This window comes from Theropithecus gelada, chromosome 15 (assembly GCF_003255815.1).
Source record: "Theropithecus gelada isolate Dixy chromosome 15, Tgel_1.0, whole genome shotgun sequence".
Taxonomy (NCBI): Eukaryota; Metazoa; Chordata; class Mammalia; order Primates; family Cercopithecidae; genus Theropithecus; species Theropithecus gelada.
Genome location: NC_037683.1, coordinates 42,820,806 through 42,831,781, shown reverse-complemented (window position 1 = coordinate 42,831,781; position 10,976 = coordinate 42,820,806). Strand labels below are relative to the sequence as shown.

At 52.0% G+C, this 10,976-nt stretch overlaps 1 protein-coding gene across 4 annotated transcripts in view; it reads right to left on the bottom strand.

Moving 5' to 3' along the window:
- Positions 1–418: 418 nt before the first annotated feature.
- TBC1D2 (TBC1 domain family member 2) overlaps positions 419–10,976 on the bottom strand; it is a 62,853-nt gene continuing 52,295 nt past the window's right edge. For 2 of the 4 annotated variants that reach the window (XM_025360375.1, XM_025360371.1), the window contains 5 exons: positions 10,104–10,580; positions 4,719–4,839; positions 2,896–3,081; positions 1,680–1,801; positions 419–992 (listed from right to left, as the gene is read on the bottom strand). In XM_025360375.1, coding sequence (XP_025216160.1) covers positions 785–992; positions 1,680–1,801; positions 2,896–3,081; positions 4,719–4,839; positions 10,104–10,580 — 1,114 coding nt within the window. In that variant the 3' untranslated portion in view covers positions 419–784. The remainder of the gene's footprint in view (positions 993–1,679; positions 1,802–2,895; positions 3,082–4,718; positions 4,840–10,103; positions 10,581–10,976) is intronic. The other 2 variants (XM_025360373.1, XM_025360374.1) reach the window with 2 other exon arrangements.

Below are 10,976 nucleotides of genomic sequence, written 5' to 3'. Positions count from 1 at the left end.
CACCTTCTCCTACCCTCCCAACCACCCATTTTTCAGAGGAGAGGTGACCCTCCGTGCCCCAGCCTGTGAAGTGGGCAGTGGGAGGTCACAAATGGGGCACCTGACCCAGGGCTCTCTGCCCAACCCCCACACCAAGTTCCTGGTGGTGCAGCACACGGGGTTTCCCTGGGATCCCCCCAAAATGGACTGTGAGCAGAAAGGAGGAAACAGGATTCAGTACATGGAGAGCATCCTGGATGCAGACCCAGGCAGCACTGAAAAGAAGCTGCTACCCAGAAAGCCGAAACTCTAACATCTCAGGGAACCAGGCAGGGGCTGGCCCTACAGATGCTCACAGAAATAGCAGCCAGAGATGCCCTAGGCTGGAAGGCTGGTGGTGGCACAACCTGGCACCGTGGGCCCATCCAGGAACAATTGGTAACTGAGAACTGTTTAAGTCCCAAAGCTTATGAATGATTTCCACCATTTACATTGTTTCATATTGATATAACCTAGAGAATGTTCCAGGTTACTCTATAGAGGCAGTGCTCTTGCTTGTTTACATGCCAAAGTGCTTGTGGAAGAGGTGACAAAAGGGTGGCACCGCTGGGTAAGTGCATGCCTATGAAGAAGTAGCCCAACCAATGGCTTTGCAGCACACAATGTCCCAGTGGGGAAACTGAGGGCCAGAGAGGGGAAGGGACGTGTCCAGGATCACATGGTGATGGGACACCCAGGGCTGGGCCACTGGTTCGTGCCCAACCTCCACGGGTGAGGAAGGCTTTGGGGAGGGGAGGTGGCCAAGTCAGGCCTCCCCCTCCACCTCGTCCTCACTGGCGCAGCCCTCGGACATGGCTCTGCGCTGGGATGTCCTCCTCTCCATGTACTCGGCCTTAAGCTGCTCCAGCTCCCGTAGCTCAGCCTCCAGCCGCTCCCGGTGGACCATGCGCAGCTGCTGCAGCTGTTTCATGCGGAAGGGGTTCATGTCGTTGAAGGCGATGTTCATCAGCTTCCTGGGAGGAGGGCACAATCAGCCCAGAGCACGTCACCCCACCTGGCTGGCATTTACCCACCTGGCTGGCGTTTACCAGGCTCTCCCAGACAGACATCCCCACATTCCTTCTGCCCTTGTGACTGAGCCCTGGCCCCTGCCCTCAGGAGGAAACAATGAATAAGATGATTTCCACCCACAGAGATATATACTGAGGCAGGAGGAAGATCAGAAGAAAGACACCTAACCTAGCAGGGACGGGCTGGTCATGGAGGGCTTCTTGGAGGAGGTGACATGTGAGCTGAGTTTTAAAGAATGAATAAAAGGTGACCAGGCAAAGAAGATAGTAGTGGTGGAAGTGGCAAGGAGGCATTCTAAGTAGAAGAAACTGCAAGGGCAAAAGCCCGGAGGTGAGGTTGTCCTAGGAACTCGTATAATTCTGTTTTCCAGGAACACTGGCCTGGAAAGTGGATGTTCAGGGTAGGGGAAGGTGGGGAAAAAATGAAACTCCATGGAGGCCTCAAATGCCATATATTAAGGGGGCAGACAGATCACTCAGACAGTCAGACTTCCCCGAAGATTTCTAAGCTATTAATAGGAGCATCAGCGTCACTTACCAATTTCTACTTGCAAACATCAGCCTGCCCTCTGCTATGTGTCCTGGGGGTAGGTGAGTGGTGGGAGTGGCAGGGGGGTGGGGGGTCCTCACCGGCTGTTGGAGATGGTCTTGGTGAAGAAGCGCAGGTACTGGTAGATTTCCAGGCCATTGTGTAGCCTCAAGATCTCCTTCTCATTGTACTTGAAAACGGCCAAGGCATAGCGAAACACCACCTGGGGGTAGAGTGGGGGCTCAGGTGGGGCATGGGAGGCCAGGCAGGTCATCCCTGGAGGGAGGGAACCTGATAGACCCAGGCAGTATGGAAGACCCTGGACTGGCTGCAGAAGTTGAGGCCTGGAGGCACAATGTGCCGGGGAGGGCTCCAGGGGGCTGGGGGAGACTGAATACCCTCAGGGGGCACACAGCTTGAAATCTGGGGATTTGGACAGAGTCCTGGCTCTAGCCTGTCTTGTCTCATGACTGTGGGTGAGGCATGCCCCTGTGGAATCTCATGGAGTTAATCTGTATCTTTACATGGAGCTTTGGCAGGAACCAAACAAAACAATAGGCCAGACGCGGTGGTTCACGCCAGTAATCCCAGCACTTTGGGAGGCCAAGTCAGGCAGATCACCTGAGGTCAGGAGTTCGAGAGCAGCCTGGCCAACATGGTGAAACCCTGTCTCTACTAAAAATACAAAAATTAGCCAGGATTGGTGGCGTATGCCTGTAATCCCAGGTACTCCGGAGGTTGAGGCAGGAGAATTGCTTGAACCTGGGAGGCGGAAGTTGCAGTGAGTGGAGATCATGCCACTGCACTACAGCCTAGGTGACAGAGCAAGGCTCCGTCTCAAAAAAAAAAAAAAAAAAAAAAATCTCTGGGTGCTTTGTAAACTGAGGTGTAAACTAGGGCTGAGTTGGGGGACCTGCCCAGGGTCTCCAGGCAAGGTCAGGACAGAGCTGGGTCCAGACCTGAGCTCTGGTCTCTTAATCCAAGGCTTAGTCCAAACAAGAGGAAGAAAAGGAGGGCCCAGGTGACTGGGGGGGGGGGGGAGCAAGGACAGCATAGGGATGTGCCTCTCTGATCATGCTCACACCTCATCTCCACGGAAAGGAAATCCCCCAACTTTAGGACATATCTTCAGAGGCAGAACCACTACTTCTTCTCATACATGCAAAGCACTTTACAGTTGACAAAGCCATGCTCTCAGGAGACGTTCCCAACAGCCCTGACAAGTAAGCGTTGTCTTCCCATTCTCCAGGGGCAAAGTCAAGACCCAGATGGGTGAAGGGACTTGCTCAGGGGCCCCATCCCCTGGCAGCACCCTACCTTGGTCCCCTCGTACAGGAAGGCATCCCAGACCCGAAGGAGGATGTTGCTAATGAGACTGTCTGCAAAGACCACGAGGAACCAGTTGAAGGTGATGAGGGAGAGATCCACGTGGTGCTGCCCCAGGTGGGCCATCAGCCTGGGCAGCTTCTCCGAGAGCAGGTCCTGGAGCACCCGCTGGTCCACCTGGAAGCCAGAGAGACAGCCTGTCATCTGCAGCCCCAGGATAAGGCTGCCTCCCTCCCTGCCCAGCCTTCCTACCCAGTCAGTCCACACACAGTCCTGAAGCTGCTCTGGGCAAGTTCTTTCCTGCTCCTCAGGGAGCCAGAGCCCAATCTAGCTGGGAGTCAGGTACGGCATCATATCACTCCGCTGCTCCTGACATAGGCCAGAGTCCTCTGGACCAGGGCACTGGGCTCTGCAGTGGAGCCGTGTGGGCTGGCACGTTCTCAGCCCCCTCACCCATCTGAATCCCTTGAGCCAAGCAGGAGCTCAGGGACCAGCTGATCCTCCTGGCAGTTCAGACACACTGGTCTCATGCCCACAGGCCTTGGCAAAATGGAAACTTTGTCTCTAGGCTTGTATCAGCTGACATCCACAGCCCCTTCTCTATACCCAATTTGTGCCTGACACCTAAGATGCTAGACGGATGTATGGTCCAGGGACAGGTGTGTGTGTGGGAGGGCATAATGTCCTGCCTCACCAGACACCAAGGAGTCTTCTCAAAGCAGGGTGCTCCTGGCCACAGTGGCCAGTGACCTCTCCTTGTGGCCACTGTCATGCCTCTGTCCTTGTTTCACTGGATGGGTTAACCACTTTCAGCTCTGGCTCCTTCCCTGGCTCCAAGACATGGTTCTTTCGTGGTTTTCCTCCTCCCTCTGTGATGACCCCATTTTATTCCCCTTGCTCTTCCTTCCTGGAACTGCTGGTTGCTCAGTGCTCTCCCCTTGCTTACGTCCTCTTCCAGGCATTAGCGTCAGCTGTGGCGAATAGCCAGTAGCTCCCATCCTCCCTCACCCAGAACCTTGGGTCATCTACGGAGGCCAAGTGTCCAGTTCAAAACCTAAGGTAACTCCCTGAGTCTGAGATGCCACTGACCTACTGAAGGATTTACGGATGAACTGATACAATGCCAGAAATTTACTTCGAGATAAAGCAGGAGGAGTGGATGGGAGTTCAGAAGAAATAACACTGGCTCCCTGGGTTGATAACTGAAGCCAGGTGATAGACATATGGAGGTTCATTATACTATTCCCTCTATTGTATTGAATGTGGGAAATTTTTCATAATAAAATATGAATAAAAGGGTCATAGAACACACATCAATTTCAGAGATGTTAAGATGTAAAAATTAAATATGTACATTTCCTAGCCTGCCTTGCAACTAGGACAGCCATTAAATAGTTCTGACCAGTAAACTGCAAGTAGAAGTTGCTGGGTCAGGGAGCCAGGTCCTGGTGCTCACCTTCTGCTCCTCCTGGCCTAGGCCATGGCCACAGTGCTGGAGGTGATGCGGCCATTTTGTGACCAGGAGGCGATGGATGTGAGGATGAAGGCCACATGCCAGAGATGGCAGAGCAGGGAGCTAGGAGCCTGAACCCAGTGGTTCTGCCTGGTCATTTACTATCTGAGAAAAATAATCCCCCACTGAAGCTGTTGTTAGGTTGGGCTTCTCTTCCATGCAGCCAAATGCACTCCCACAGTACAGAGGGAGAAAAGGAAGCCTGACAGATTCCCAACTTTCCTGAGAGCCACAGGCTTCTAGGAACAGCTCTGGGGCACTGCCCTGCATGGCTGCCAAGTCCCCTCCCCGCCCCACTCACCTGGGATGCCGTCAGTGTGTTGGAGTAGTAATCAGTGGGCATGATGGTCTCCACAATGGCCACCAGGCACCAGAAGGCGCTCTCCTCTTCCTCTAGGACCAGCAGAGCGATGGCCGCCAGCCTGGAGTGGTAGGAAAGGAGGCCTGGATTGATTACAGAAGTCGTGGCCCTGCCAGGCAGCATGTGGCAGAGGTGGCTTCCTGGGTTCCAGGGGGAAAGTCCTTCCATGTGAGCACCAGTGCAACCCCACTCCCTAACCAGACTGGTGCTCCTGGCACCTGGGGTGAGACAAACGCTCTTCGGGGGAGGATGACCGGCATTTTCCAGAGCAATGGGGATCACTTCAGAGCAGGGGCTCTGGAGTCAGGCTGCTTGGGTAAATCCTGATCTTGCGGCTTCCTGGGTGACCTGGGACAAGTTACGGAACCCCTCTAAGCCTGTCTCATAATAATCACAGGACTGTTTTGAGGATGCACAGAGCTCATTCAGTGCCCCACACGGTGCCTGCCACACAGTGAGCTCTTTATAAATGTGAGCTATCCGCACCTTAATATTCACAGGCTTTGAGACCTCGGCAAGCACGCTAACCTCTCTGGACCTCGGTTTCATGATCTGAGATTAGATATTTATTGTTAGCGAGATTAACAATATCTATCCCCCCAGGGCCATGAGGCGTCTTGAGACAGACCTACCGTGCCTCGCTCACTGCCTGGCATTTACCAGGTGCTCAATGCACATAACTTTTTTTCTCCTTTATTTCCCCTGCCCACCAAGTTAGCATAAGGCTCTAATGAAATCATGGGTAAGAAACAAACAAAAACCCACAGGGCTGAGCAGGGAAGTCTTCCTGGGATAAGCACTGTTTTCTCTACTTCTCCCATCTTCCCTGGCAGCTCCCATCCCGGGCCAGTCCAAGAAGACGTTTTCCAAAAAATGTCTTTCCAGGGACTACTGGTCTCCCAAGATGCGAGGTGAACACAAGGTTCTATATTCAAAGATATCTGGGGAATCCTGCACATTCTAGCCCCTGGAGGGTTATGATGTACACAGTCTTAGTAAAGCCTCTGAGAAGTCCTGTGGTAACAAAATCCTGTGGCTGATTCTAACCCAGCGTCACCCAGGGGGTCCACAGAACCCCTGTTGTCCATAGCACCCATGGGGGCTGAGTAGAATGAATGTTCCTCAGAGGACCCTGGGGAGATGTCGCTTTAGAAAGCCTCTGACTCTACGGTCATAACGAGCATTTAAGGAACACATTCCGTCATCCATATACTCATGCTTCTTTGGGTTCTCTCTAGATTAGATCATGACCTCCACCTTCTTTTGAGGCTCACAACTCTTAGAAACATGGTTGAATCCTAAAAGAAAAAAGAAATATCCCTTCTCTTTCCCCAGTAGAGTGGGAAGGAATTTCTCCCAACTATGGTTCAAATATTTGTATAAAACCTTCCTGAGTTGAAGCTGAGTGGATGAAGAGAACATTCACAGGTCTCCTGGGAAATAGGAGGCTCTGTTCTCTCAGAGCTGGTGGGGAGGGACCTCCACAGGTCACTGAGTTCAAGGATAGCAAACATGGCATACACTGGCCTCTATTCTCTTTGTCTGTGCCCAGGGCAGACATAACTAACTGATCATGGCAGCATTCCCTTTGCCTAAGCCCATGGTAGACATAAATAATTGATCACAGTACTCTTTCCCACTGAGTCTGAAGGCTGCCTCAGAAACTCTCTCAAGACAGGGCTCCAGGCAGCTGCTTCCTACTGGTTGTTTCTGGTCTAGACAAACTCCTTATTGCAGTGGTTGAAAAACCAAGACCCAGAAAGCAGAAGTTACCTGCTCAACATTATATAGTCAGTTGGCGGCAGAGTGGAAATAGAACCCAGGGCTCCCAAAGTCTACTCCAGTGCTCTCTCCACTCTATCCTACCCTGTTCCCCCTGAGCCTCAGGATGGCCTCAGTCTAGGGGTTAGCTGCCAGCATTGGTTTGGACTTCAGCACATGTTAAAAAGTCAGTTATCTGAGGCTGGTGGCTAGGATTTACTAACTGCTCAGGGGTATGGCTGAATTCGAACCTAAGGGCATTCAGGGCCCAGGTAGGCTTGCAAAGAAAGGAGTGTGTCGATGGGGGAAAAACAAACTACTTTTAAAGCACTGTACTTATTTTCACAGGGAAATGGGTTTAAAACGTTTGCTCTAAATTAGCATTAGCTCATCACGGTGGTCTCCATCACTATCTAAACAAGCTGGATTTGTTGCCTTAGAGGCAGGGTCTGTCATCTTGAGACATCAAACATGTAGTTCTTTTTCTTTTCTTTTTTTGAGACAGAGACTCACTCTGTTGCCCAGGCTGGAGTCCAGCTGCATGATCATGGCTCACTGCAACCTCTGCTTCCTTATCACCTCAGCCTCCCAAGTGGCTAGAACTACAGGCATGTGCCACCACGCCTGGCTAGGTTTTTTGTTTTTTGTTTTTTTTTGACAGGGCTTTGCCATGTGGCCAAGGCTGTCTCAAACTCCTGGGCTCAAGGGATCCACCCACCTCAGCCTCTCAAAGTGCTAGAATTACAGGCGTGAGCCACAGCACCCGGCCCACACATGCAGTTCTAATGGCTACCACTAGATGGCAAAGAAGACATGTGTCAGGGACCTGCAGGCTTGGGCTTAGAGCCTTCAAACGAATACCTTGCACATGCCACATTTGAACAGGCTTTCTATTATGAAATGGAGTCTTGCTCTGTCGCCAGGCTGGAGTGCAGTGGTGCGATCTCGGCTCACTGCAACCTCTGCCTCCCTGGTTCAAGTGATTCCCCTGCCTCAGCCTCCTGAGTAGCTGGGACTACAGGCACCCGCCACCAAGCCCAGCTATTTGTTCTATTTTTAGTAGAGACGAGGTTTCACCATGTTGGCCAGAATGGTCTCAATCTTTTGACCTCATGATCTGCCCACCTCAGCCTCCCAAAGTTCTGGGATTACAGGCATGAGCCACTGCGCCTGGCCTATTATGTTTACATGAACACCAATTATCTGTACTTGCATATCAAATTTAAGTAAAAATACCATTCAGAGAAAGATATTTTAGAAAACCCATCTGGGGACCTTCCGCCTCTCTTGGTCTCAGTTGTCCCTTCTGCGCCCCTCTGTGGCCTGTGTGCTGCCTCCTTCTACACAGGGAGAAGGTTCTCGCCTTCTACGAGGCTTATCTCAAGTGCCCGTCCTGCTATAGGATTTTTCTCTGCCCCTTCAGCACAGGTTGAACTTCAAAAGCAGGTCTCAAGAAGTTTACATCTACATAAGAGAAAGGTTTCTGTGGGGCCTCAGCACAGCCTCTGACTACTGCTATTTGGAGAGAGGGCAGGTTGTAGAAAGGACTGGGTTTGCGGGCTGGGGGCAGCCAGGGCCCAGGGTAAGCAGTTGGCTGGGCCAGCATTTGTGGTGAGGCAATGGGCGGGTTCCTCGGCCTCTCAGACCCTCTCATGTTTCATCTGGGCATGGGGGCACCAGTGAAGGTTTCTGTGAGGATTAAATGCCATCAGGTGTTAAACACCTGGCATCCAAGAGGCCCCCATTATGCATTACTTCCTACCTGGCCTTTGTGTGAAGTGCAAAAATTATTATTCATTCTGATCTCATAGCTTCCAGCTCCCTTCACAGCTATTCTTACAAGAGGCTTTGCAGGTTTTGTTTCTCCTGGATTTTAACATGTTCAAACAAATGAGGAGTACAGGGGCTTTTGTCAGACTGTTGAATGAATGAAATTTCTACAGACCTGCCCTGTGGCAGGCATTTAGCGTGGCATGAAATCTGAACATATTTTCCAAGGAGGCTTTGACTGAGAGGCATTACTGTTGGAGTTTAACTCTTAATTCTCAGGAATTGTACATATACATGCTCAATGTCACCCAATTTTAGGCTGGAAATAGAGTATGAAAAATATCTACCTTTGGAAACCACTCAAATTTGAGTAAGGACACTGAATGTTGATTCTGTGTTAAATAAATGTCACGCGCCACCTATTCTGAAAAAAGAGCAGTATGGCTTATGTAAATTTTGCTTAGGTATATGTGTGTTTAAAGTAAATTGAGTCAAAACTTGCTTTGGGAAAATATCTGCAACTATGCAGCTTCTACTGAAATAGCTGGGGCTGGAGTAGGGGGATGACAGTCCCTCAACAGTCTTGGAGGGGAGACAGCCCTGTGAACCAGGTGACCTCATCCCCTATCCCCAGTCCCTCCCTCCATCCCCACCAATTGGACCAGAAGTGGAAATTATTCCTGACTGGGCCAATCAGATTCTTTCTTTGGGGAATTTAGGCCTGGAACACAAGGGGTGGGGTGAGAAGACTCACTGAAAGGCCCAAGACTCAGGGGCTGAGGTCTCCATTCTGACAGCCTTGATGGTCCCTAAATGTCCAAAGAATGAATGGACAGAGGCTGGTCTGCTGAGAGAGAAGGAAGCAGACACACATAATGAAGAGAGGCCAGAGGCCATGCAGCTGCAGAAGGCAGCAGAGCAGTACCTTGGTGCTATATGAGCTTAGGGGATGGCATCCCAGGACTGTGGCACGAAGGCTGCCCCCTGGGGTTGTGCAGGGCTGTGGCCCTGCTGCAGAGAGCAGCTGCCTTGACTTCCAATGACCATCTGGTCCTCAGCTCTGTTTTCTTTTCCTGGCTTCTGTGAAACCCCCTTGTAACATTTAGAAAGTCCCTTTTCCCAGGGTCTTCTGCATGGGTTTCACTGAAAGCAAATGATTCCTGACCCAGAAAGTCCTGCCATGTGGGTGGGGCCATACCCTGTAGATTCCAGCAGGTCAAGGTTTGAGATGCCATGTGAGTTGTACCTCCCCAAGCACAAATCAAAGGAGAGAGCAGGGACAAGGGGCCTGGAGCTCTGAGCTCTGGCCCATCTCTATCTTAAACATGTCCTCTCACCAGCCTGTGGTGGGGAACCTGGGCTCATGTCTCCAGGTTCTTGGGAGGCTCCAAAGAGAGAGAGAGCAGTGCTCTAAAACAGCAGTCCCCAACCTTTTTGGCACTAGGGACCAGTTTCATGAAAGACAATTTTTCCATGGACTGGGGTCGGGGAGGGGTGGTTTTGAAACTGCTCCACCTCAGATCATCAGGCATTAGATTCTCATAAGGAACACGTAACCTAGATCCCTTGCATGCAGAGTTCACAATAGGGTTCATGCTCCTGTGAGAATCTCATGCTGCCGCTGATCTGACAGGAGGCAGAGCTCAGGTGGCAATGCTGTCTCGCCCACCGCTCACCTCCTGCTGTGTGGCCCCATTAACAGGCCACAGATGGCTATCGGTCCATGGTCTGAGGGTTGGGGACCTGTGCTCCAAAAGGTAAAGGTCACACCTTCACTGGGCTTTGGTGGCTCACCTGTTCAGGCCTTGGCAGTAGCCGATGGTGGGGTTCTGCCAGGAGAAGGCCAGAAGCACCCGACGGAGCTTGTCGGGGAAGCTGGAGGTGGGGCAGGTGAAGTGCTTGTTGTTGGGGAAGGTCCGGTTCAGGTCCAGCTCAATCTGGCGGGCAGCAGGGTGCTCACGGGCCCGGCCCCGGCTCAGCAGTTCCTGGTAGCAGCCTGGAGTGTGCAGGTGCTGGACACGGAGGTGGACCAGCCACCTCCAGACACGAGGCCGGTGTTCACGGGGCACTCCTGCCCGCAGTAGCTGCTTGAGTTCAGCTGAGGGCACAAGCTCGCCCAGGGCAGCCCAGCGCTCCCGCAGCGGCCGATCCACAGCCTCGAGGCCCAGCAGGTGGTGGGAGCGCACCTCCAGTGCCTGGATCTTGGCCAGCAGCTTCAGGTCTTCGACCTCATAGTCGGGCACCGTCAGGAAGCCGTACTCATCATACTTACTGCCAGCAAAAGTCCATGTTAGCAAAACCTTGCAGAGCCCTTCCCTAGATAAGGAGTGGTGGGGACAGGGAGGACCCCAGGCCAGGTTCCTGCCCTGCCTTCACTGAGGGTTAACCACACAGCAGGTCACTTCAGTTCTCCCAACCTCAGGTTGCGAATCTGTATAATGGGTATAGGAATCCCTGCTCTGCCACCTGAAGACCCAGTGAGATCCTCTGTTGTAAGATGCTGGGGGCCTAGGCCGGGCGCGGTGGCTCAAGCCTGTAATCCCAGCACTTTGGGAGGCCGAGACGGGCGGATCACAAGGTCAGGAGATCGAGACCATCCTGGCTAACACGGTGAAACCCCGTCACTACTAAAAAATACAAAAAAAAAAAAAAAAAAAAAAAAAAAAA